Below are 27,741 nucleotides of genomic sequence, written 5' to 3'. Positions count from 1 at the left end.
TAACACACGGTACAGGAACTTTCTATGTAGCACTACAGATTTGCTCACTAATTCACTGATACAGAAATCAACAAAGTGCGGAGCAGAAACGTGTTGTACATCTTTACCGATATTGGTAAAGACATATCACGCACGCTTAGTCATTGTCACACTAGAGAGATATGTAATATATATACTACATTAGAAAATTTTAACCATAGGCTTAATATAATGGCAGAGGGAAAGCATCAGCGTTCCTACACTGTAGAAGAATAGCTAGCTGCAATAGATCGAGTAAATAGTGGAGGAACCCAGGCCAAAGTTTCAAAAGATATTGGGATTGCCGAATCTACTCTCAGAGGATGGCTAAAAAATGAATCTAAAGTGAACGACTTTATACAAAATCTCGGTTCTGCCGTGAGGCTTAAGCGAAAATGTGTGCGCTATTCAGCAAACCCCACAATAGACAAAGTTATGCACATGTGGTTTGCTCAGGAAAGGCTGAAAGGAATGCCGCTAAGTGGGCCAATTCTTTCAAGCCCAAGCGACAAAATTTGGAAATTTAACCGGGGATGAATCATTCCAAGGAGCAAAATGTGGAAAATATCGAAATTGTTCATCTGCGGCGAATGACGCATAAGAGAGAGGGAAAATGCGAGCCAGAAAGAGCAGAAAATAACAGCGTTTTTTTCTTCTAAGTGAATCATAGATACTTATTTCAGCATGGCCCTCTTAACCCGTGGTCCATTAACATGTGGTCGTGATGGCTTGACTCCCGACATCTGTGTGTAAACGGGTCTGTACTGTATTCTGTTAATCCAGCCTTGCAGAACAGTAACCCCTTTCCTCCCCCTTCGCGCCCCCCCCCCCCCCCAATCCGCTACAAGGGAACATTTAAACTTCATCCATTACTTGTAGTAAATTGTGAGTTTAAGCACCTAATTCTATTCTTTGTCTTAATCCTCCCACACCCTCAGGTGCTGAGAGCATCCACTAGTTTCCACCATTTATTAGGTGCTGAAGACCAAAATTGGGACTGTTTACATACCAGTTCTTACTAAGCACAGGCAAATTTCTTTTTTTCAAAAGTGCAAAATTATTGTAAATCAGCCTATAGGTTGCACAATCAAAATAAGTCAGGCAATTCAGAACTTGAGTTGTACATCAGCATAAACTTGGCTGCATAGCAATCCTATATATATTCATTTTACAACATAAACAGCAATGTGGTTAGCCACACAGTTTACTTAAGTAAACAGTAGAATATACTCCATATGTGAGATGAATTAATAGCTGTTGATCTATGGTCTCCAGCAACTAATTTTCATTTCAGCCCGTAACCTTTTTGTTTTTCCATTAATAGAATTAGCCTAGCAGAGCACTAAAATAATAAATTGATAAGTATCCAGGGTGCTTTCGTTTTAGAAAGCCATGTCTTTTTAAAGTTAGGATACACTGACTATCTGATAGATTCATGTGAAAGTGAAGACTAGCTTATGACCTATAATACATGTGGTAGGTGTAAACTAATTTTCAATATTTTTATAGCAGAGGGACAGCCAATTTTTACCAGACAAGACAGTGGTCGGAATGAAAAAGAGAGTTCCCAGGTGGCTCATGAAAGTGAGCCAGATTCAGGGTCTCAGCCTCGACCTGCTGTTTCCTCAGGCTACTCTAAACAGTTTCAGAAGTCGCTGCCACCAAGATTTCAGAGGCAACAGGTAAGCAACCAATCTGTTGGCATCAGAGGATGAAGGGCTTATTTACTTCTGAGTAATGGAATACAGGTCTGATTTTGGGACTCCTAATTCTCACACTGGAGATGAAACTCATTACTGGGTGATATCTTTCATAAAGATACTAGAATGTTTTCAGTCTTGTATTGTTGTCTGCAGTACTGGCAGGGATACTTCTAGAGAGGCAATTTATTTGCCTTTTTCTGTGATGGCAAGGTGTCCAATTGAGCCAAAAATAAAAGCGTTGTTAAAATGTAGCAGGATTTTTTACACCAGTTTCTGTGTAGACCATTGATCTGTATTTGCAGAATGTTGAGGTTGTAGAATGTGATGTTAATCAGTATTTCCTAAAGGATTCATACATGTTGATACCTTTTGAGTATTAAATCTATAAAATAACCTGACTGAAAGTTACTCTGCAAAATGTATGTTTTACAGTACAGATTGCCCTGCCCTGCTTCTCAGTGAAAGCCATGCAGCCTTTGAAGCTAATTTTGGGGGCGGGTGGGGGTTCAGTTTCATTTGTTCTATTTCCTGTTTTCCCCCCTTAATCTTTTTACGCCAGTTTATCCCCATGCATTTGACACATTCTGGATTATTGTGCCTTGTTCTTAAGGTAACTAATTCTAATTAGTTAGTTCTAATTCTAATCCTTTTATGGAGATAACTGGCTCTTATCGCTAGTTTATTTGAATGGCATGCAAGTCACTTAATATTATGAATGAGCCTTCTTTTAATGTTGCATATCTGTAATGTTGTAGGAACAGATGAAACAGCAACAGTGGCAGCAGCAGCAAGGGGTGCTTCCACAGTCTGCTCCATCACAACCTTCCAGTGGTCCTGTCCCTCCTCCCCAGCATAGACCCCTTTACCAGCCGATGCAACCACATCCTCAGCATTTAGCTTCTATGGGCTTTGATCCACGGTGGCTTATGATGCAGCCTTACATGGACCCACGAATGATGTCAGGAAGGCCTACTATGGATATGCCTCCTATGCATCCAGGTAAAACCCAGCCTGCATTCCCAGTGAACATTCTCGCAGTATTTTTGAACAGTAAAAGATTCTTTCCCTAAGCCACTGTTTGTCCACTGACTGGAAACATCAAGCTAGTACATAAGTACTAAATTCTCTTTATGCGTAAATATCAGATAAGGCAATCTCATTAGAAAAATGGTACACTATACTTACTGCATTCCCATACATGATTATAAAATGAAACCACAGTTTGGTACTGTATTACAGTGATGTGGTAGTGACTGGTTATGTTTGTGTTAAAAGCTTCGCTATAAGCCTCACCACCATTGCCCACCCATCTCGTGTTTGACCCAAGTTTGTGGAATCTGTGGAAAATGTGAGTAATGCAGGTTGACTTTTCAGAATAGCGTACAGTGCTAGGATACATCGTTTTCACATGCTAGCAATCAAATATTAGCACCTATGAAACATTGCAGCAATAATTTCAAAATTTTCAGCCTATTATCTCAGTACAGAACATGCTTTTAATCTCCAGGATTTCCATTTGCATCCCTGTTGAAGCCAGCATTTAAAGATAACAAATGTCTGATAAAGGGGACTCTCCAGCTAGCTGGAATGTGAAAAGAGAAGGGATAGTGGGGTGACGTTCACAGGGTGGGTGAGAATTTGGGGAAGCAAAACAAAGGTAGAAATATCTGTTCTAAGTAATGTAACAAGAATATTCTTTCCCTCTTAATTACTTGATATTCAAGGCTTGAAAAATCCTCTTGCCCAAGGTGATCAGGAGTGTATCCTGGGCAAGTCCCATCAATTTCTGCAGAACCAAAGCTTTAAGTGAAACTCTAGCCCTTACACTTTCCAAACCTAAATAACAGATTACTGTATGCTGCTGCTGTTGTGGAATAGTGGAGAGGCTATCGGATGCTGCTGTTGAGGATGTCTAGGACAGGAGGCCCAATAGTGGCAGCAAAAACATGAGCAGAAGGCTCTGTATGGTGGGAGTGGCTCCTGCAGCCCCTGTACTTGATGGGGAAGTGTCAGAGGGGACATCTGTATAAGAGTTCTCTGCTCATCATCCTGCTGATTTATTTCAGCTTAGCCAGAGTTTTAAATTCTTCAAATCCTGTCTTTTATATAATTGTGACCGGGGTTCCAGGGTTGCCATGCTGAGATTGCTCATTTAGGGCAAACTGCAAGGAATGAGGCAGACCATCCCCAAAACTTGTGGTTATTCTAATACTCAGATTCACCAAGCCAGCAACAAAACAGCTGCTGCAATACCTTACTGGTTACCCTGAAGCCAAAACACCGTTCCCTTAAAGCAGTCCAGTCTTGGGCTTCCAGGCAGCCAAGTCAAATATGATGAGGATACTGAAAATCTTATTCATCATATTAAAATAGTTCTACCAATCCCGAAGGATTGGACACGTTACCCACCAGGTTAACATGTATTTCAGATCTTACCCAAATACATGCTTACAGCCAATTCTTATTAACTAAACTAAGATTTATTAAGAAGGAAGAGAGAGTATTGGTTAAAAGATTATTATACATACAGACTTGAATGGAGTTCTTTCCTCAGTTTTGTAGTAGAGATGGTGAGTTTTAGAGTTGGAAAGAGTCCTTCCCAGAATCAGTTCATCAGGTTTATAGGCCAGTGCCCAAATATCCAATATAAAGGTGATCCAGATGGGACTGGAGACCTCAGTCTTGCAACTCAAACTTCCCCCGATGAAGCTTAAGCAGATCTAAGATTAAAAGGATCAGGGCCCAAGAGTTTGTAGACCCCTTGCAGGCTATTGTCAGCCTCTTGACAGCAGGTGTTCCTTGTGTGAAGAATAGTGTCTTTTGAAGTAACCTCCTATTTCCTAAGCATCACCAGTGATTAGCTCCATGGATTAACATAAGGCAATTGCCTATCTCCTGCCATTTATATGTAGTCTGTTATATACTTCAAAGAGAAATTAAGACTGATATCATTACATTCACAATTGATTTAAATGTTAATATTTCCTTTTGATCTCTGAATTAACAGGATACAGTGATAGACAGGAACTGTTTGGTTACATTGTCAACCTCTAACTGTATATGTAAACACACACAACACGAACATTATCTACTAATATGTCTCTGAAGGTTGACTCTGGTCAGTCAGTCTGCTAGTTTTGTGTAACCGTTTCTGGCCGTATGTCACAGTAATCAATGTATTTTGAGCTGTTAATTTTAACTCTTTAACTTGAATCTCTTGATCACAGGAATTATGCCTCCCAAACCATTAATGAGAAGAGACCAGATGGAAGGGTCAGGAACTGGTTCAGATTCATTCGAACATATTGCTCGATCAGCAAGAGAACATACTGTACCACTGTCAGAGCCCCGCATGATGTGGGGTTCAGATCCTTATCCCCATGCAGAACCTCAACAGGCTAGGACTCCTCCTAAAGTGCTAGAAGAGACTGAGGATTTGAGGTGAGTCCTGCCTGATTTCTGTATTTCCACATGCCGCTCACATCCACCAGACTCCTCCTATGTTTGTTTAGATATGTAGGCCATACTTGCAACTGTGAATTAGTCAGTGTTCATGATCAATTGTTACCAAGTGGATAGGTATGGATGACTTAGGGACATGTGAGTTGTTTAAATTTAATCAGCTATGCTTTATGGCATCTGGCTGACAGGTATGGTTTTAAGGAAGATGCAAGGAAGAGTCCATAACTAGCTCAAAAAGAAAAGGAGGACTTGTGGCACCTTAGAGACTAACCAATTTATTTGAGCATAAGCTTTCGTGAGCTACAGCTCACTTCATCGGATGCTAACCAATTTATTTGAGCATAAGCTTTCGTGAGCTACAGCTCACTTCATCGGATGCATCCGATGAAGTGAGCTGTAGCTCACGAAAGCTTATGCTCAAATAAATTGGTTAGTCTCTAAGGTGCCACAAGTACTCCTTTTCTTTTTGCGAATACAGACTAACACGGCTCAAACTAGCTCAAAGGTTCTGTGACTGAACAATTGTGTGTGCATTGGAATTCTATATTGGACAACAGGTTTGAGCCATCTAATCTAGTATCCTGTCTCTGACAGTATCCCAAGAACCCCATAGTAGGCAGATGTGAAGTAATCTGGTCCTATGAACGTCTCATCCTAATCCTTAATAAATGGAGATTGGTTTAGTTATTAGTGGGTGTTTGCAGGTACAAGTGGTGGGAACGGTGATATATTCCCTTGTTTCAGGAATCAGGCGGGAAATCCTGCATGTGGTCTCCACGTTGAAGAGCTCTAGTCCCCTTCACACTGATAAATCAGCTAACTATGAAAATAAAACTTGGTCAGGCAGTTATTTTGATCCTTATTCACAGTCAGCCTCTGAGCTTCTGTTGACACTTTCTTAAATGTGACCCCAGTAATTAACTTTTACTTACTTTGAACTGATGTTGTATTTGTGATGTTAATTCACTGATACGCTGGCTCATTCAAAGTTTTGACTTAACTGTTAACAATACTAGATTCCTAATGCTAAATGCTTATTTGAGGTTCCTAATTCTGGGAACTAGAAATTCTGGAACTCACGGCAGTTAAAAGGGGGCTGTGTGCATGTCGCATACACCCCTTTTAACTGTCATGAGTTCCAGAATTTCTAGTTACCAGAATGCGCGCGCACATACCAATCGGAATCCTCTCACACCATGACAGATACCTTGTTCCTCCTCTTAAAACTTCCGTAGATGAGGCAAAAGTCCTTTAACATGTTACAGGGATGTTAGAGAATCCAGTTATAAATATGGTTAAATTAAACTTTGTTCCATTAAAAACCTGTTTAATTGCTTCTTCACTTAGGCCTGAAGCACATTTGGAAGAAGAACAAATTGCTGTTACTGCTGCTTACCCTGTAGAACACAACCAGTTGGATTCTCATCAAAAGACAGACTTTTTTAGAGAGCCAGGCGAGGTGGATGTACAAAAATTCCCAAGCAGGTCTTTGGAAGACGTACGACCTCTCCAAACTGACATGCCTAATCCAGCAGTTGGCTTTGAAGTAGCTGATGAGAATGTTGCACACAGCCCTCAGGAAGAGCTGGTACCCGTAGGAGAGAGTCATTCTGCTTTGAAGAGAAGCATTTCCCATGGTTCAAGTCATTCTCTAAAATCAGAAGAGCAAAAGAATGAGACAACACCAAATGTCCCTAAAGTAAGTAGTAGGTATGCTGAGACTATAGAAAGACCAGAGATTAAGCCAAAAAAAGAAGGTTTCATGAGTAATAGAACATCAGAAGGTCCAAAATCTGAAAAACCTTTCAAGCCTAAATCTGAAACCAGATGGGGTCCCAGGCCAGGCTACGGCAGAAGAGAAGAAGGTAGCGATAGACCAGTAAGAAGATCTGGCCCTATTAAAAAACCTGTTCTTCGAGATATGAAAGAAGAGCGTGAGCAGAGGGAAGAACGTGAGCAGAGGAAGGAAAAAGAAGGAGAAAAACTAGCTAATGAAAAAGCTGGCAAGTCTGAAAAGACAGAAAAGAAGGATCAGGCACAACTGTCACCTCCCCAGTCAGAGCCAGAAAAGTCCACTCCAGACATTGCTTCTTTAGCTAAAAAGATACCACAAGATACGGCTCCGATTTCAGAAAGTACAGATAGCCATCAGCTGGACTCTGCCATTAAATCTGCTGTCCAGCAGCCTTCACCTGTGGTCCAGCAGCCTTCACCTGTTCAGCAACCTACTGTTCAGCAGCCATCACCTGCAGTCCAGCCACCACCTGTTCAGCAACCTGTTAACGCAATTAAGGAAGAAAAACAACCAGAGAGAGCTGCTGGCAAAGAACATATTGTTGAGAAACCTCGCCTAGAAACCAGGCCAGTAAAGAGAGAACCTGGTTTACCACCCAGAACGTACTGGAAAGAGGCTCGGGATAGAGACTGGTTCCCAGATCAGGGATATAGGGGCAGAGGCCGTGGAGAGTATTACTCTAGGGGTCGCAGCTACAGAGGGTCTTATGGAGGACGAGGCCGGGGAGGTAGAGGCCATAATAGAGACTATCCACATTATAGAGACACTAAGCTTAGGGCAGACCATGTGCCTTTGGGGCCTCTTAGGCAGAGAGAAGAAAGCGAAACTCGTAGTGAGAGTTCTGATTTTGAAATAGTCCCCAAACGGCGAAGACAGCGAGGCTCAGAAACTGATTCTGACAGCGAAGTTCATGAAAGTGCTAGTGATACTCTTCTTTCAGACAAAGACAGTTTAAGCAAAGGTAAACACCCAAAGAGAGAGGAGAAGGCTGATGGCAAGAAACCTTCAAAGCCTCTGCTGTCTTTCAAACCTGAAAACAATGTCAGAGTCGACAATAGATCCCTGGAGAAAACTTACATCAGGGAGGAGGAGGATAAACCAAAACCAGGATTCCTTCCTAAAGGAGAACCTTCAAGACGTGGCAGAGGGGGAATGTACAGACGTGGTGGTAGGGATCCAGGTGGGCGCCCACCAAGACCATCTACATTAAGGAGGCCAGGCTACAGAGAGAGTCAGTGGAATCCAAGGCAAACAGAGACCATTAAACCAGAAGAGGAGGAGCCACCAAGAAGACATGAACACTATTGTCCTGTGCCCATGGATAAGAGACCTCCAAAATTTGAGAGGAAGTTTGATCCAACTAGAGAGAGGCCTCGAAGGCAAAGGCCTGCACGACCACCAAGGCAAGATAAACCACCACGCTTTAGACGCCTAAAAGAAAGGGAAGCTGCATCAAAAATAAATGAAGCCGCAGCTAGCTCATCGACAAGTGCTACAGTTGTTAATGCAGTTAATGAAGCATCCAGCACTGCTTTGGATATTTCAGGGAGTAAGACACCAGACTTGTCCAATCAAAATTCTTCAGACCAGGCAAATGAAGAATGGGAAACTGCCTCAGAAAGTAGTGACTTCAATGAGAGGCGAGAGAGGGATGAAAAGAAAATGGCAGATGTGACCACACAGGTAGCTGCCAAAGCAGGAGAAAATGCCGTAGCTCCAAAAAGAGAAATATCTAAGCGAAGTTTCTCTAGTCAGCGGCCTGGAATAGATCGCCAGAATCGCCGTGGCAACAATGGGCCACCAAAGGCTGGAAGGAATTTCTCAGGGCCTAGGAGTGAAAGGCGGAGTGGTCCTCCATTAAGAAGTGGTAAACGAGGGTAAGTATCTATTTGTTTCCAGTAGCACCCACACTGTGTAGTTACTGTATAAACACAAAAGGCTCTAACACTCACTAATTTCCTGTTGAGGATTGCATAGCCATTCATAATCTGTAAGGTTCATAACCCTGGTCAGTGGAGGATAGTGTCAGACAGCTCCACAATGCTGGCCTTTTGTACAGAAAAGTAGTTTTCATCTGAATCACTTCGAGCCTGTGAGAGTAGAGGGGGAAAAGTACAGAGCTTTCCAGTGTCACTGTACCATGTTAAAACTGTCTGGCAGAAAAATGCCAACTCTGTTGTCAGAGGTGTAAACTACATTCATCCCCATGAAATTTAGCATTAAACATGATCCAGTTGATTTAAATCACAACTCTACAGTCTATTGCTTTAATCCTTTCACTGTATTTATCCCTTCAGGGCCCCCATGTCCATTTCTAGTAGAAAATCAGTTAACTAAATGAAGCATGTACTTTCCCGTTAAGGAGAGTTTCTTAGCTCCACTTGGGCATGTTGCTCAGTATTAGAAATGAATTTGTTATGCTTACATCTACATGCTGAATCAAATTGAAGCCTGCCTTTCATCTCTGGGATTGGTTTCTCATGCCTTGTAGCAATTGCATGATGGTTTGACAGCATCTTCTGCACCAGGTTAGGGAGTGCTATGGAGTGGGCTGCTGAACTCCACATTGAAGACTTGGCTACTTTAGCAGTGTCCTCTCTTGAAAACTTTTGCTGAATATTCTAAGCAGTTGGTCCTTCCATTATAAAACTTTGAAAAAGTTTTTATGTAATACTTAAAATATTTCTAGTGTTCGACAACAAAAAGGCAGAATTCTGCAGTTTTTCCACTGGCCTGCAACTGGCTGCAGTAGTTGTTACTAATATATCAATAAGTCCATGGTGCAGGTATACCAAACCAAATTAAATATGGAGCATATATTGCAAAGTCTAAAAATTTCTATGGTGTGTTACACAGCAACTTTTTCAGTGAAGGCTTTAGCTTCACATTTGGAGTGAATATGGGTCATTCACTTATTCAGTGTAGTGAAAGAATGGCAGTTGAAATGAAAATGTTGCACCTTCTCTATATGGTTAAAGCGTCTACTGTGCATCATTCATTAGCTAGATAAGATGTATGGCTACTGCTTTATTAGTTCCCCATTGAGGCTACGCCCATTAGTGATGCTTACACCTATATGACTAAAGTGTCTACTGTGCTTGTTGATTTTTTGACTGGTCTGTGATCCAAATCTGTAAGCATCGCAGATAGGTGCAGCCTCAATGGAGAACTAATAAAGCAGTAGCCACACATCTCAGGCAGCTAATGATGATGCACAGTAGACACTTCTAACGCGGTAATGTGATCTGCATGCGGATGTTGTTTTGCTGTTTCTGAGGGTACTCTGGGGATGGTGGTTAGTTCTGTCTATAATTTTGTCTGATGTAGGCCATTTGAAGACCAAACAGGAAGCATGACTGCTATAGATCCCACCATCAGTAATTCCTTGCATCAAGAAGAAGGTGGTGGTAGTGCTGCAATGCAAAAGACCTCCAAGGATGCCAGTGCCAAAAAGAGGGATGAGCCCAAACCAGGTCCAAAGAAACCCAAGGAGAAGGTGGATGCTCTATCCCAATTTGACCTCAACAACTATGCAAGTATGTGTTGATGGAAACTTGTGGTAACCAAAAAAACCTATTAATACATTAGCATTCCTCCTTCTGGAATTGGATATATTTGGGAACTGTGGAAAGAAGAAAAGTTGGTGCATATTTTTTAAAGGCTGTTTATATCCCAGTATTCAGACGCTGCCCCCTTTGCAGCAATGAATGAGTCCTGTGGCATGTGTCCCTTTTAAAAATGAGTAATACAATTTTATATATATGTGTGTGTGTGTATATAATATATATATAAAAAATAGTTATCCATTTTAAGGACACTTCTTTTGTACAATCTCATTCCTGTAACTTTTTTCAAGCTGTCATTCAATCATTCCACACCCGATGTTGGCATCAGGTATTTTGTATCTCTTTGCACGTGGAAAATGGGAGAGGATGTTACTGTTGTAAACTCAATAAATAACGCCAACCGGTTTGCAGTTAGTGTTCAGAATGTATTATTTTTTCTATTTAAACTACTCAAACTGTTTTTCTTTAGCTCTTGGTTTTATGGAACTTTTTTGTACAAAGTATGGTGTCTTTTTGAAGAGCCATTAATTGAAGGCTTTTATATTAAATCCTTTTTCTTGAAGTCCACCAGCAAAAGGATGGTCTGCATGAGGGAACTTGAACTAGGATGGTCGTCTTTGGCTGCAACTGTATGAAGCTATGCAGCGCTAGTGGAATTTGCTTTTATTCCAAAATTCTGAATATTGTGTCTGAAATTGTTGAAATGGAAGAAAAAATGTACATCTTTGGTTCATCTACAGGTGTTGTGATCATCGATGACCACCCTGAAGTGACAGTAATTGAAGACTTTCCGTCTAACTTGAATGATGATGGCTTTACTGAAGTGGTGTCAAAGAAACAACAAAAACGTTTGCAAGATGAGGAACGCAGAAAGAAGGAGGAACAAACAGTGCAGGTTTGTTGATAAAGAACGTCATCCTTTGCACCTGTTACAAGCAGTTACACACTTTTTGCAAATTTTTTTTGTAAAGGACTATGCAACGGTGCAAAATCTGTTTCCAAACAGCTGTTTTTACCAGTCAAATTGCAGTATTCTAGTTAATTGTTTATTGAAATTGTTTGGCCTAAGTTATGCAGGTCATATTGCCTCCCCTTATGTTTCTCCTCTTGTCCCTCTTACTCCTTCAATACCCACTGCTGCTGTAATTTGTGTATTTCAAAATTAAAATGTTGGCTACTGTAACTAACTTGAAAGCTTGCTTTTGGGCTTACACTGTGGGTTTTGTTATGCTATTGCCTTTGTGTCACAATTCTATATGAAAATTTCTTGGCCAAAAACATGGAATGTGTTAACTTTTTCATTATTCAAATGGTAAAAGTAAGTACATTAGGGGAAAAAAGTCTGAAAAAACGTTCAATATTCCTGCTTTGTCCTTCTCCTGTACTCTGCAACTGACAGAAAAATACAGACTTTCTAAAGGGCTTACCTTTCCGTAATGTCAACTTTACTCTTAGGTTTGGACCAAAAAGAGTTCAGGTGAAAAAGGAAGAGGTCAGAATTCCAAGCTTCCTCCCAGGTTTGCAAAAAAGCAGCAACAGCAGGCGGCGGCAGCAGCGGCGGCAGCACAGCAGGTACAAGCTCAGGCACAAGCTCAGGTACAGCCCCCGAGTGCACCCCAGGCTCCAAGCCAGCCACAGGCTTCAGTTCAGCCTCAAACCCAGACAGCAGGAGGAACAAGCAGCACAGAATATACAGCAACAGGCAAAGCTCTGCAGAATGCACAGTCCCATCCTGCTCTAGGGACTGAATTATGGGAAAATAAGGTGGCATCAACAACTGTTAACGACATCTCCAAGAAATGTAAGTGGTATTTTTTTACCTTTTTTTTTGCGCCTGGGAGGGATAGAAGAGAAACATTGTGGTTGGAGCGTTTGGGTTGGTGAGAGATTTTTCTGGAGGTCTCAAACATCCTGGCCTGCCGGTATAGTTCTCATATGGCACAGAGAATATGCTGCTATGAAATGTTCTGCAAGACTGCTGAGCCATAGTCTCCCAGGTTCCCTGAGATGAGAGAGCTCTTCTTTGCTGCTGTCGCCACATTCTATATCCCCAGTATATAAGCAACTGCCATTGGTCTCAAACCTGGACTTCTTTGTCAAATTTGTGCATGTTTCCAAATATGCTAATTAGGGCAATCACGGTTGACTTAATAAGGGACTTACTGTTAAAAGCTGAAATGGAGTTCTAGAATCAAACATGTGAAATCAAGTAGCTGAAGTTTCATTGTCCATTCAGTGTTGTACTTATGAATCTGAATAACCATGGATTAATTGTGGTTTTGACTCCACTGTATTCTCTGGACTTTTAGTGGGACCCATTAGTCCACCACAACCCCCTTCAGTCAGTGCGTGGAATAAGCCTTTGACATCATTTGGATCAGCTACATCTCCAGAGGTAAGAATCAAGAACATCTGAAGATCGCTCAATTTGTGTCTTGCAGGTGGTGGGACAAATGAAATATGATTATTGTGATGGTTCGCAAAGTACCCAGGACTGGGAGTCACCTTGTTCTTCTTTGAGTGCTTGCTCATATCGATTCCAGTTTAGGTGTGCGCGCACGCCGTGTGTACAGCCGTCGGAGAATTTTTACCCCTAGCAACACCCGGTGGGTCGGCTCTGGAGCCCCCTGGAGTGGCGCCTTCATGATGCTCGATATATACGCCAGCTGACCCAGCGCCCGCTCAGTTCCTTTTTACTGCCTGTGACGGTCACTGGAACTGTGGAGTTCTGCTTCGCTGGTCTCCCCTCTCCCTAGCATTTGCGGTTTCTAGTTTATAACCGTTCATAGTTGATAGTTTATAGTAGTTCATAGTTATAGTTGTAGTTAGTTAGTATTAGTGGGTTACAGGGTTCCCCCTCCTTCCTGATTTTCTATTGGGCTCATGCCCAAAGCTCCGGGATTGAAGCCCTGCGGTTCCTGCTCTAAGCCCATGCCAACGGGTGACCCGCAGACTCTTGCCTAAAGTGTCTAGGTGAGCTTCATTAAGCAGACAAGTGCAGGATCTGCGAGGGTTTTCATCCCCGGACCAAGAAGGAGCGGGACTTTCGTCTCAAACAGCTCCTTATGGAGGCAGTTCTTAGCCCGCAACCTCCTGCGGTGTGCCAAGATCCGGCACCGAGCGCCTTGGTGCGCAGCGCTCTGGCAGCAGCAGTAGGAGCAGCACCGTGGTTGGACTATGACCAAGACCCATGGCACTGGCACTCCCTAGCACTGCAGCCGATATCATCGGCCTGGCACCGGTCCCACTCTCCTGGCCAGAAGCAGCACCAGAAACCGGAAAAGGCTGGCCCACTCCCACAGAGGCCAGCCTCCTTGGAACCGCCTCTGGAGGTGCGTCCCAGTCTACGGCCTTGGCACAGTTGACTCCGGCCCTGGGAGGGAGAGCCATTGAGTCCAGTGCCCCTGGACTTCCCGGTACACAGCGTGGTTGAGGTCCAGTTGCTGTCCACCCTGGATACCTTTGTGGCTGCAAGGGACCTTACCGCCATGATGGCATCAGCATCCCCTCAGCCTCATGCCAAAGCACTGGTACCTGCACGTGCAGCACCATCCCGAGGCAAGCTGGCCCTGTCTCCCCGTCAGCACCGTCGGTCGAGCCACAGCACCTATCTTGTTCTCTGCACCGTTCTCACTCCCAACACCACTCGCAGTCCTGACACCGCACTTTCTCGCGGCACCGGTCATACTTGCAGCACCGCTCCGATTCCCGGCACTGGTCCTGGTGCTGCTTGCCCACCAATCACCGTCGAGGAGCAGATCCCGGACCCGATGCCGCTCACCGTCTAGATCCAGGTCCCGGCACCGCTCCCCAGTGTTGCGGCGCTGTTCACCATTGCCCCGTCAGCATGACTCGGCACCACCGTGGCCTTCCTGTTCCGTTTCCCATTTCTTGGGATCGGAGGCAGGGTCGCGCTTCTCGGACTGCCGCAGTATGGACCATAGCCTCCTGGAGTCGGGCTGGGCATTGGCAGGAGCAGGGTCCCACTTAAGGGCCCACCCAATGGCCATTCTGGACACCCTGGGCATACCACCAGACCCAGGGTGCTCCGTCTGGGGCTTCTTGCTCAGCCCCGTCCAAGCCACAAGTGCCAGAGGCTGTCGCCACTCGGCCCGCCCCGGGAGGCATGGAGACTGTGGTGGCTCCTCTTCCTGCTACAGGACCTCCTCCAGCGCTGGTTCCTGCTCCGGGCCCTGAGGTCGCTGGCACAGGACAGCTGGGCCCAGTTCCCCAAGAGGCCTTAGATGACCCTCTCCCCCTTGTGGCCGCCTCCGCCTCCGCGCCCGACGAGACAGTGGCAGGCACTGCAGTCTCGGGTTCCCCTCCCATAGACCTCCATGCCCAACAGGACTTCCTGCGCAGGGTGGCCCGTAATCTGAATTTCCAAGCAGAGGAGGTGGTAGAGGTGGAGGACCCAGTGGTGAATATTCTGTCAGCGGAAGCTCCATCAAGGGTAGCCCTACCCTTTATTCAATCCACTCCACCAATCCACTATCCAATCCACCACCAGAACAATCTGGCAAACACCTGCATCCATCCCACCGACTGCTAAGGGAGTGGAGTGCAAATACTTTGTCCCCTCAAAGGGGTACGATTATTTGTTCACCCACCCGCAGCCTTGTTCACTAGTGGTAGCATCGGTGAACGAGAGAGAATGGTATGGCCAGCAGGCCCCAGCTCCCAAATCAAAGGACACCAAGCGCCTTGATCTGTTTGGGTGCAAAATTTATTGCTTGGGGGGTCTTCAGCTCAGGATCGCTAATCAGCAGGCACTCCTGAGCCGATACAGTTTTAACTCCTGGAACTCCATGCTGAAATTTAAGGAGTTAGTACCTCCTGAGTCCAGAGAGGAGTTTGGGGCCTTGGTTGATGAGGGAAAAACAGTGGCATGGACCTTGTTGCAGGCCTCACTGGATGGTGCGGATTCTGCCGCATGTACTTTGTCCTCGGGGATAGCGATGAGGCGTATCTCCTGGCTGCACGCCTCCAGCCTGCCACCGAAGCTTCAGCAAATGCTACAGGACTTCTCCTTTGATGGAGAGGGCCTGTTTTCGGACAAGACTGATTCCAGGCTACGAAACCTTAAGGACTCATGGGTGATAATGAAGTCCCTGGGCATGCACCCACCGGCTACCCAGCGGAAACCTTCAAACCCCAGCAGCCACAACAACGCTCCTATCCTCCTCCTCGTCCAAGGCAGGATTTTTATAGGAGACGGGGGGGTAATGGAAGGAGGAAGCCCTCCAACCCCCAGTCTAGGCAAGGCCAGGGCCTGTCGAAGCCTCCTTTGGGCTCAAAACAGACCTTTTGAAGGGACCCTCGAGGACGATGTACCGGACCTCATTCAGGATCCTACCCGACCCTTCTTGAATCGTTATCCCGCTTCCACTGTGCCTGCTCCCACATAACTGCAGACCGCTGGGTCCTCCGCACAGTGGAAGCGGGATACTCTCTCCAATTTTCTTCCTTCCCACCCTCCTTCCCCGTCCCTCTTCAGGGACCCTTCTCACAAGCAACTCCTTATTCAGGAGGTTCAGGCGCTCCTCGCCATGGGGGTGATTGAGGAGGTTCCAACGGAGGTAAGGGGTTTTACTCCCGATATTTCCTAATCCGCAAGGCAAAGGGAGGGCTTTGGCCCATTCTGGACCTGCGTGGTCTCAAAAAGTTCATGGTAAAGTTGAAATTCCGCATGGTCTCCTTGGGCACAATCATACCTTTCCTAGAGACTAGTACGGCGCCCTCGACATGAAGGACGTGTATTTCCACATAGCGATTCATCCGGCACACAGACGCTTCCTCTGTGAACCTTATCAGTTCACGGCCCTTCCCTTCAGTCTCTCCACGGCCCCCCGAGTGTTTACCAAATGTATGGTGGTCATGGTAGCCTTCCTTCGTTGTCGGCAGGTGCAGGTATACCCTTACCTCGACAACTGGTTTATCCAGGGATGCACCAAAAAACAGGTGCAGTCCCACCTCCGCTTGGTCAAGGACACGTTTCCTCGGTTAGGCCTCCTTCTCAGTGTGGCAAAGTTGACACTAGAACTGACCCAGAGAATAGCATTCATTGGGGCAGTTCTGGACTCTCTGCAGGCACGAGCCCTCCTGCCAGATGCTTGTTTCCAGGCTATAGTGGCCCTATTTGGAGCCTTCAGAGCTTCCCAACCTCGCCAGCAAGAAGTTGCTTGAGTCTTCTCGGCCACATGGCTTCCTGCACATACGTGACCAGGCATGCCAGACTTCGACTCCGCCCATTACAAGCCTGGCTGGCATCAGTCTGTCATCCAGCTTGAGAGCTCCATCAGAGTTCACCTTGTGGCCCTATCGGCTTTTCACCCGGGTGTGAATGGCCGCTCTGTCTTGACAATCTCATGGCTGACAAGTTTCTCAAGGGCCTGAACCGCCTCTACTCACAGCTTCGACAGCCAGTCCCCGCATGGGATCTTAACCTGGTCCTCTCCAGACTCGTGGGGCCCCTGTTCGAGCCACTAGCCACCTGCTCCCTCTACCTCTCCTGGAAAACAGCTTTCCTGTCACTATCACGTTGGCACGGCATGTCTCCGAGCTCAGAGCCCTTACCTCCGAACCACCCTGCACTATCTTTCATAAAGATAAAGTGCAGCTTTGGCCTCATCCGACCTTTCTTCCGAAGGTTGTATCGGGCTTCCATATCAACCAGGACATACTTCTTCCGTTTTTTAATCCAAAACCACACGCCAATCACTAGGAACAGCGGCTGCACTCCCTTGATGTACGTAGGGCCCTTGCCTTCTACATTGAGCGTACAAAACCGTTCAGGAAGACAATCCAGCTCTTCATCACCATGGCAGACCGGATGAAAGGCCTCCCGGTTTCATCTCAGCGGATCTCCTCGTGGATCACGTCCTGTATCCCTGCTTGCTATGATCTGGCTGGTGTATCAACCCTGCCCCTCACTGTTCGCTCCACAAGGGCCCAGGCCTCATCGGCGGCTTTTTTGGCCCAGGTGCCGATCCAGGAGATCTGCAGAGCCATAAGTTGGTCCTCGGTAAAAGCTTTTGCTTTGCACTATGCCATTGTCTGTCAAGCAAGAGACGACGCAGCTATTGGTAGAGCGGTCCTACAATCCACTTTGCTTCACTCTGATCCCACCACCTAGGTAAGGCTTGGGACTCACCTAAATTGGAATCGATAGGAGCAAGCACTCGAAGAAGAAAAAATGGTTACTCACCTTTTTAAACTGTTCTTCGAGATGTTGCTCATATCCATTCCAAACCTGCCCCCTTCTCCTCTGTCAGAGTAGCCGGCAAGAAGGAACTGAGGGGGCGCTGGATTGGCTGGGGTATATGAAGTATACAAAGGCGCCACTCCAGGGGTCTCCGCAGCCGACCCAGTAGGTGTTGCTAGGGTAAAAATTCTCTGGCAGCTGTGCACATGGCACGCACACACCTAAATTGGAATGGATATGAACAACATATCTCGAAGAACAACAGTTACAAAGGTGAGTAACTGTTTTTTAGCCCCTGCCTCCAGAGTGAGGGAGTCTTGTAGTAACTGAATGTTTAGTTCCCTATCACCACCAGCCCTCTCCTCTCCTCTCTCAGCTATGCCAGCCCTGTCCTTTCCTTGCAGATTAACAGCAGGTGCACCCTAGTCTCCAAGTTTCCTTAAAGTGCTCCCATGTGATATCCAGACTGTGACACCAGTTACCGACAAAAATCCTCTGTACTCCAGTTACCAGCTTTACTTAAACCACTGCAGAGAGCACTGTACAGAACACTTATAATGAAACAAAAGGTTTATTTAAGAAAGAATAGAGATTTCACTAGTAATAAGATAGTGGTGGAAACGGTTACAATACAAAACAAAATAATAAAATGTGAACTGGGACCTACTTTCCTATTTAATAAAGTAGGTCCCCTCCTCCCCAAAAGTTCCATCTGTTGTAGAGCTGGCTGGCTTCCAAGAACCAATCTTTCATGAAAAATCTCTCCCCCCTCCCCCTTTAAGGTGTCTCCTCAGTGAATGGATCCAGAGTGCCTCTCCCCACTCTTATACTGAAACAGTCTTTTGTCTTTATTCATAGGCAGGGTAGTCCATGGTCTGTTACAATGTTGTTTTCACCTCCAAGTGGTTTTGATTGTTTGCAGTTGCCTATGATGGTTTTCTATTGACTGTTCCATGATGTGGCAATACTAGACCATTGAGCCTCGCATTACATCACTGGCTAAGTTTGGAGGAGTGGTAACCCAATCCTGCATGAATAGGCCGTCACCAAGTAATATTACTCCAGCGTGACTCCTTTTAACCTTAAGACCATAAGGACATAAACTTCAATATAGTTACATTATTCCTCAGATGTTATCGGTACATATACCATGCCATGATTATGAACATCAATAAGTTGCAAGCTTTCAATAGAGGCCTTATATGTTACCCTTTATGGACAAATACCTTGTAAGCAATGTTATCAGGTCTAAGACAAGAGTTGTTTGCAAAGAACCAGGGGACCTTTTGCCAAGGGGATTGTCACAATTATCCAGTGTTTTCAAACTGTGCGTTTTTTCTTTAGCTAGATGTAATTACTGAATAATATAGATAGTGCCAGCTACTGACATTATCTAATTTCTTACTGAGAGCAGTTACAGCAAAAATGCTTATTGAGACAGTGTTAGTAATTAGAAAAACTTGTAAACTTCATAGTTTAGAATTATAAAACTTAAACCAATAAACTTGCAGCAGTTAACTTGTTTGATTATGGAGTTCTAGTTTAGCAAATGCTTTAAGATTCAACTCTCAGTAGCTAACTTGACTAGAATTTGTTAAACAGCCTCAGATTTACCAGTTGTAACTTAGCAATTGGATAAATATAGCTGATTTTTCAGAAAAAAATTAACGTAAGCTTAATTTGAGTTAAAACACTTTAAAATATTTTGTTTAGCTGCTCTATGCATACTTGTCTGTGGCTCATAGTCAGCAAGATAATATACAGATTCCCTTGATATTGTCGTACTTTTAAGGTTTCTTTCATCCATAGGCCATATTTTCATATTCCCAAAAAAGGGACAATAGATATGCTTCCTGAAAATTGCATATCTACCTTTCCTGTAGTTCTCTAGATACTTGTCCAAGATATCTATCGCAATATAAAACAGTAAGTCTGTAAATAGACTGACCTTAATAGCTCCAGCAGATGAGACAACTCTTCTCAATCTTTTTGCTGACATCCTTTGAATTAAGTATTAACTTGGTCTTTGCTGTCCACAAAGACCTTTGCTTGGTCTTTGCTGTCCCAGTTCACATTTAAAGAGACACTCAACTTCAAAACAATTGAAAGTAGTCAAGTGCAGTACATGCCCCCTCTTGTCCATCCAATTATAATGGGTTTCAACCACATTTTACTGTTTTTAAATGTTTTTTCTTTCTCCTGTTGACTGACACACTCAAAGCAGAAAGTGAATATACACAAGATATTTTCAAATGCAAGAAGCTCTTCAATTTATTTAATCAAATCTATTCCAGTAATCTTAGGTTGTCAGCAAAAATATTCATACATCTGACTTTTTAAAACCAACAGTATTCCTTTTAATAAAGCAGCTTCAGGAAAGCTTCTACACATCTCTCACTGGTATTCTGTACCATAGAAACTTTTCTGCTGTGACGCATGCATTCATGAAGGGTGATTACTTTCTGTACATCATAGGTGATCTGTAAAGCTTCTTAAACAGAAAGTAATATACTAAATTAATTGTGTAATTTAAAAAAGTAAAGTTAAAAATGCATTTTGCAACAAGTATTCGTAAATTGAAAAAATTACGTAATTTCTCTAAAATGTTTGTCATTACAACTTTCCCTAATGCCAGCAACAGGATAAATACTATGAGAATTAAAATTTTAACGAAAGGGTGTATGCTTGTTTAGTATTAAATTCAAGTAGCTAAGCAAATATTTCTTAGAAGAAACCTAGGTATTGCCTCAAAACCAGCTTCAACCTGCTATTTTTACATTTGGCTCTGGTCTTACATTCTCAAGTAATGAGAACTAAAAATGTTTTTAAAAATGAGGATAATGTGGGTTGCATCAAATTTTAACCAGCCTTTCATGTGCTTAACTTCCATTTCCTGACTTTTGTATGCTTAAGTATATAACTACATTAAAATCAAGGTAAAAACCTATTTTAAGGCAACATTCTGGTTGAGAATTTGTTGAAGTTTTAATGTATGCTGTTGATACCTTAACTAGGGAACAAAACCTGGACAGGAAAGTGGAGTCGAGCTTGGAATAGAAACTATTCAGTTTGGAGCCCCAGCTTCTAGTGGTAGTGACAGTGAAGTTGGCCCTGTGCTTTCAGAGAAGCCCACTGACAAAATACCTGAACCAAAAGAGCAAAGACAGAAGCAGCCTCGGGCAGGACCCATCAAAGCACAAAAGGTAAGGGAGAAGATCTTTAGTTAACAGTAGAAGCCTGTATAGTGGGCTCCTGGGTGGCAGAGAAGTCCAGTCAAAAGGAAAAATACCAGAACTGTGGCTTGAAAAAAATTAAAGGAACTGTTACAGGTACAATCCAAATAAGACAGACCTCGTTTCCCGCTGTGTGTTAGTCAGAGAAGATGTTGTGCATCAGTTTACACAGTTACCAAATCAGCCATGTAGAAAGAACCTATAAATATATGCTGTCTGAGCAATCTAAGCCTCCTTCAGAACATCCAAACCTACTTTTTTAAAGTGGGGATGTCTCTGAAATCACTTTTTTTTTTATAACAATAAATGGCCTATCTTGGTTTTCCTTTAAAAATTGTGTATAGACATTACATTATTTATACTGTCATGTTTAGAGCCCCTATCTGGTCTTCCTTTGCTAGTTGCATGCTAAAGTGCTTGTCCCTACAGGAATATTTAGCAGTCTAGAGGGAGACGGAGGAGAAAACTCCTGTGGTATAGGACTGACTGGATTGTCTGCTAACCAAATGGGTACTGACCTCTTTTCCTCACCATCAAATACACAGGCTTGTAGGAAATAGGGGGACAGGAAAAGTTGGGGGATAGGGGAAGAACACTGGCTTCTCACACTGCAGCAGCCCTCTCCAGTGTTTTGGAATAAGTTGGTGGTTAAGGTACTGACCCTAGCCCTGAGTTCCCAGGTCCTCTTCCTGTTGCCTGAGTCCCAGTAGTGGTCCCAGTACACTTGTCTACTGGGAACCCCTTAGGTTTTTTTCTGAAGACAAATTGGTTACTTACCCCATCATGACTTAGAAAATTGAAGGTCATTAGAGTGCATCTACTTGTTAAAGAGCCAGCATAGTTTTGATAACTGTTACACTGACAGCCTGTAATCCAGTGACATTTGCATAATTAATGTTAATAGCAGCAGAGGACTACTCAGACTAAATGTTCATATAATTGACTTGATGAAAATACATTAGTAATCAACAACCTTATAAAATATAACTGAACTCAGTCTTGCATTAAGAACATGCGTATATTGTATGTGTGTCAAATCACTTATATTGGAGTTACGTAAAGGTGATCTGCAAAGGTAAAAAAATGCCACGTTTTCATCAAGTATACAGATTGCATAGATAGTCTGTTTTTTCTGCTTGTTTCTACTTTACAAATATCAGGTCTTATCTACTTTGTTTTTCCTGGTAGGACTATAACCTCATAAGACAAGAGAATTAAGTGAGCTATTGATGGGGGAAGAGATTTTCAGTAAAATTAAACGCAAACTTTTTAGTTAAGTCTTAGACGTTTAGGACTTCTCTTCACTAGAAGGTTGTACTGCTTTAACTATACTGCAAAGTAGTGTGCTTGGGGATGAGATGGGAGAGGAGAGGAAGGGTGAGGCAGAACTGTCTGCTGTAGGAGTGATGAACCTAAGTGGCTACTCTAGCCAACACATTTCCCCCTCCTTTCTCAACAGCTTTTGAGCCCTACAGGTGCAAACTCTCTGGGTAGGAGTTGTCTTTGTCTCCATTTAGGGGCCTCCCCAGCAGACAGACCTGTAAAGAAGGGTCTCCTTTACCTGTCTCTGGAGCAATTAACCTCCTCATTCCTTGTCATGAAGTACTTGTGGTGAGAGAGAAACTGCCAGTCTCTCCCCTGCCCACCCTTAGCCTCCATTAATGCATTGAGGGCTGCGCTGCCTACCCTAGCCCACTAGCTTTAAAGAGACATTATGCTGCTCCTGCTGCCTCACAGTAGTAGCCACTGAACTGCTTCAAGCAGTCTACCCTCTGGGGGTGTCACCATCTATGAAGAAGGGAGTATCTTCTGAGTGTCATGGCATGGTGTTAAACTTTTTCTTCCTTTGTGGCCACAGACTCCCAAAGCCCCTCAGTGCTCTCCCTCCACACAGTTATAGAGAAATCAACTTTACATTTAAAAACATTGATGATAATATAGCCATATGCCATTGCAGCCACCACTCCTGCAAAAGAAGACAGGGAAACACTTGCAAATTTGAGTTTGTGTTTAAAACCCTTTTAGTGCAAACAAAACTGTGGAAGAAATGACTGGCAAACATCCATACCCCAGTGTCTCTTCAACTTAGGGCTGAGAACCCTCCACCTCCAGCTTTTTAGGGCTCCAGCAAAAACAGAAGACTCAATATTCCTGATACTACTAAAGCTAAAAAAAAATCCGTTCAACATTGCTAGAAAAAACCTTTGGGGCTCTCTTTAGACAGTGTATATTAAAGTTCACTAGTGCAATTTTTTCTTCTTTGCAGGTCACTTTTAATCTTTAGACTGACTATTTAATCCTATGCCATTTAATATAGCACCCATAGTAGCTCTGCTTAGATCTTTGGCTTCCTGCTGGTAATTAGTGCTTTTAAGAGACGTGTGATACTCATCTGGTGCCAGATTAACATCTCTAACTAGACTAACCTTCCCTTTATTTAAAACAAAAAAAACCCAGACATACTGTTTACACCCTCAAGGAACGGTCACAGACTTTTTGAGTCTTGGTAGATGTCAACAAAATGTTTTGACTAAACAGCCAACACTGACAAGTTAAAACACTAATTTAGCTTCCAGACTTGAGTCCAGTAGAAAACAAAGAATATAAACCTGGTCCTATTGGGAAAGAGCGTTCGCTAAAGAACAGAAAGGTGAAGGATGCCCAGCAGGGAGAGCCCGAGGGACAGGAGAAGCCCAGTCCCACCACTGTCAGGAGTCCAGACCCTGTTTCGACAAAAGAAACCAAAGCCGCAAATGAACTGAGTACTGAAATAGGAACAATTATCTCTGTCTCTGCTCCAGAGTTTGGAACAAATACAAAGGTAAGACCAAAAGTGGCACATTTCTTGAACATTACTGAACAATGTGTGTAAAAGAGATATTTCATTGACTGTAACCCATTATTGGTCATTTAATGTCTGAATCAGCTATGACATTTAGTTGCCTGCTGATGAAATCATTCAAGTATTACATAGAAGAACTTACAAAACATTGGAGTTGAAAAGTTAAACCATTTGCCTGTAGTTGTTCTCAGGAAGTAATATTTAAAAATAGAACACTGCTGTGGATCATGTGCCCTGTATGTGACTGTGGTTGACGTGTTCTAAACTGTTACACTGCCTCATCGGTGATTACAAGTGCTCACTAAGCTATAGAAAATAAGTCTGTGCTCTGAGCCCTAGGTTCTGGTCTGTGGGGAATAGCACCAAAGAGGTTGGAGTAGGCAGAAGCCTTGAACTTCAAATCAGGCACTGAGTGTATCCAAGTTACACAAGAGCAAGGTGGTCAACCATCATCAGAGAGCTGTACCAAATGTTGGAGGGAGACTCAGTTTGCAAGTTTGAGTATCACAGCAAAGGAAACAGCATATATCAAGCTTCAAGATAAGCTTTGGTATGGAAACATTTTCAAAAGCACGTAAAGAATTTAGATGTCCAAATCCTATTGAGTTCAATGAGACTTCAGTGCTTTTGAAAATTGCTGGAACATGGTGAAGACACTTAAGCTTCACTGTACATTCTCTGCAGATTGCTCTTTGATTTTATGGAGACCTTTTGTAATAACACTTAACAGGAAGACCTCTACTTTGCTTGCTTTCAGCCCTGATCCTTAGCTATGCTGTACTGACAGCACAAAATTGGGGGGAGGGGTAGGAATAACCAAGGCTTCCCAGTGATCCTCTGCTGTTGTGATAGCTCCTCTGAGGTCTGTTGAATCCAGTATAACTTTAAAGCGGCCTACAGATTACTTGAATTTACACCAAAGGACTAGCCCAGCACACAGCCAGTGCAAGATTGAGCACAAAGATTGAGAACGCGACTGCAGAAATTAAGCTCCTTATCAACTGGAGGTGGGGAAGTGGACATTTTAAATAGGAACTGGTGGTTGTTTCAGTAGCAGGTGGGCACATACCACCCGCTGGCAAGACAATTTAATGACTCGGGACTTCCAGTTTGTAATGTTCTGTCTCAGTTGCCTGCAGATAGTCAATCTTGAGCTGGAAATATTGCTCTGTTGCTAGCAGTGACATTGTACTTGATATGCTGAGGAATCTGAGATACTAGTGACTCCAAGAATGTTGTTTAAATAGTTCTAAGTTAGCCGAAACAACTTAAAAAAAACTGAGAGCATATCTGTGATCCTTTAAGCTGAGTTGCCACATGCTCTCCAGTGAACTAGAAGCAATCTGCAGAGCAGTTATTGGAGGCTGCACATCCTTGGAAAGATTCACTCTTGAGAGACATGAGGGGTGGTACATAACCTCTGCCATGGAGAAGAGGTAGTCTCTGAAATCTCTGTTCTAGCCTAATGAATGTTTCTCCTGTTGCCAGCAGTGGAAAGTTTGTTTTAAGGTGTGTTGGTGAGTTTGAGTAAATAGTGGGTGCTGCCGTTTTTAATCTTGTCTGTATCTGTGTATTGGCTTCCCTGAACCAGCAGACTTAAATGTCTTAAGCCCACCAAAAACTGATAAGATGAAAAGTGTAACCTCTGAGGTGCTGAAGTAGTATTTTTGGTGACTGGCAGGGGAGACCATGACTGTATCTTACTTTGTACATCCTGGCTTGGGCCTAGTTCCTTTATTGTCAGAGCCCAATGGGTTTTTTGTAACCTCTTGTTCTAGGACCAGAGCATCCCATTGAGGCCTATCAGGGCAAGGAGAACATAATCATCTTTTCCCAGGAAGCATTCAGAATGGGAAAGATGCCTCAGCTGACTACCCAAAAGGAAGGCCCTGGATATAATAGCACTAGCAGCATACATTGACATCCTTTTGTCCTCTCCCTAATCCCAAGAAGTTACAGGCAACCCACAAAGGGAGAAATTGGTTTTTGTGATATTTTGTCTCCTTTATTAAGTATAAAGAAGACTTGAAAGGGTGGGATTGTTCTTTTAAGTTTTTTTAAACGTAAGTTGAAGCTATCAGGAGTATCAAGTCTTGTGTCTGCAGGAAGCTTAAAGGACCAGAGTGCTGAAATGGGAGCTGTCCCAGCCCTTAGCTGAAATGTTCACACAGATCTTTTCTCCCAGCTGTTTGAGTTAAATAGGTGTTAACAAAACAGTGTTTTCTACAGTTTACCTAAATATTCCTTGCCCTCTCAGTTGTTCAAATTTCACTCATTATTGTGATGTCATAATTGTGTTCTCAAGTCACCCATAGAGTCCTCCATGAAAAACGGGTAGACAAATCTTTAATTTTGAGTATAAAACCAAGCAGGAAAACTGTATTTAGAAGAGAAACTTTCAGGCTTTTTTTAAAACATTACCAAAGCAAAACACAAATCTTTGCAGGTCACCTTTGAGGTAGTGGCGCCATCAACTTCAAATCTAGTTTTTAAAGTAGTTTTAGGTATCATGCCTGTCCCTAAGTTCCTCTGCCAGCTTTTGTTTTCCAGCCACATTTTTGTGTCTTTAAAATGTTTTTCTCTCCTTATTCCTTGGAGGACCCAGCCAGACAAAGTGAAATGGACTGTACAAGGAAAAACAGATGATGGCTATACAGTTCTCTAAAATGCACAAGTATAACCAAATGAAAAATAGGGGGAAGTTTTCCTCTATTGTTGTATTAATTTTAGATAGCATTAAAAGTAAATTTTCAAACAAGTGATTTTAAAGTGTTTAAGCGAAACACAGTGAGCAGTCTCTTAAAAACAAACAAAAAAAAAAAAACCTACTGCTCATGTAAGAGGATGGTGAGTTTTCCCTCTAAGTCAGGTTGCAACAGTCAAGTATACCTTGTCTGCAACTCCAGAACCGCAGAGCAGAGTACTTCACCCATTCAAAAAAAGCTCCATAATGAGAGCACCCATGTTGTTTAGTCATGCTCTTTGCATTATAAATATAGAACGTCAGGATGATGATGATCCATATAATATGAGAAGAGACTTGCTTTTTGGAGTTGCTGCTGCATCTCATTTGTTTCAACAGTTTTATGTTTCTATGGTGAGACCACTCTTGCTGTCTTCTAAATCTAAATAAACCACACTGGCCTCTCCACCTCCCCCAGAAATCATTAAAATGGTATGTAAACCACATCTTGCAGTTCATAGGTACAGTCAACAAGATCAGTCCTACCAGTTTTGAAAGTAATGGAATCCACCTGGTACTGACTTGTAGTTAATGGAAGCTAGCTCTTTAAAAGAAGCTAAAATGTCCCAATAGGCCTGGGAAATTGCTTCATTTGTAGCCTAAAATGGATGAGCATTTAACAACCTCCTTGGCTTGGACAATCACCTCAAGACAGAAACAAATCAAACTTCTTTTCAGATAATACATAATGTAGCTTTAAACCAGCCTTTTCATTCACAGCAGGTTCTCTTCTCAGTGCCAACTCTTCTCTGTCTCTCGTCTTCTAGATTCATCTCAGCTTTGTACAACATTCTCCTCCTTTTAGGCAACTTAGGGTAGCTGGGAAAGTTGGCCCCTCTGTTTCAACTTCTGATTGCCCATACAAGTTAAAAGAAAGCTTGCACATATACTTCTCATTTTTTCTTGATACTGCTTTGGAATTTTATTTAGATAAATAGAAATTATTTTATTAGTTTCTTCAGTATAACATTAATAAAGATTAATAACATCCTTAGCCTTTTGTAGTTCAAGACAATCATGTAGACCCAAGAGAAGTATTTTTTTAGCCTCAAAGACAAACTTTAAACTTTGCTTTTAGTGTTGTAACCTTGTTGGTCCCAGGATATTAGAGAGACAAGGTGGGTGAGGCAATATATTTTATTGGACCAACTTCTGTTGGTGAAAGAGACAACCTT

At 43.1% G+C, this 27,741-nt stretch overlaps 1 protein-coding gene across 18 annotated transcripts in view; it reads left to right on the top strand.

The window, feature by feature from the left end:
- PRRC2C (proline rich coiled-coil 2C) overlaps positions 1–27,741 on the top strand; it is a 117,282-nt gene that overhangs the window by 35,952 nt on the left and 53,589 nt on the right. For 11 of the 18 annotated variants that reach the window (XM_048862309.2, XM_048862313.2, XM_048862311.2 and 8 more), the window contains exons 13-22: positions 1,528–1,700; positions 2,477–2,720; positions 4,949–5,162; positions 6,531–8,855; positions 10,306–10,514; positions 11,285–11,439; positions 12,000–12,345; positions 12,854–12,939; positions 20,763–20,951; positions 23,551–23,802. In XM_048862309.2, the coding sequence (XP_048718266.2) occupies positions 1,528–1,700; positions 2,477–2,720; positions 4,949–5,162; positions 6,531–8,855; positions 10,306–10,514; positions 11,285–11,439; positions 12,000–12,345; positions 12,854–12,939; positions 20,763–20,951; positions 23,551–23,802 (4,193 nt within the window). The remainder of the gene's footprint in view (positions 1–1,527; positions 1,701–2,476; positions 2,721–4,948; positions 5,163–6,530; positions 8,856–10,305; positions 10,515–11,284; positions 11,440–11,999; positions 12,346–12,853; positions 12,940–20,762; positions 20,952–23,550; positions 23,803–27,741) is intronic. The other 7 variants (XM_048862320.2, XM_048862324.2, XM_048862323.2 and 4 more) reach the window with 2 other exon arrangements.

Source organism: Caretta caretta, chromosome 8 (genome assembly GCF_965140235.1).
Source record: "Caretta caretta isolate rCarCar2 chromosome 8, rCarCar1.hap1, whole genome shotgun sequence".
Taxonomy (NCBI): domain Eukaryota; kingdom Metazoa; phylum Chordata; order Testudines; family Cheloniidae; genus Caretta; species Caretta caretta.
This window is presented reverse-complemented; position numbering and strand designations above follow the sequence as displayed.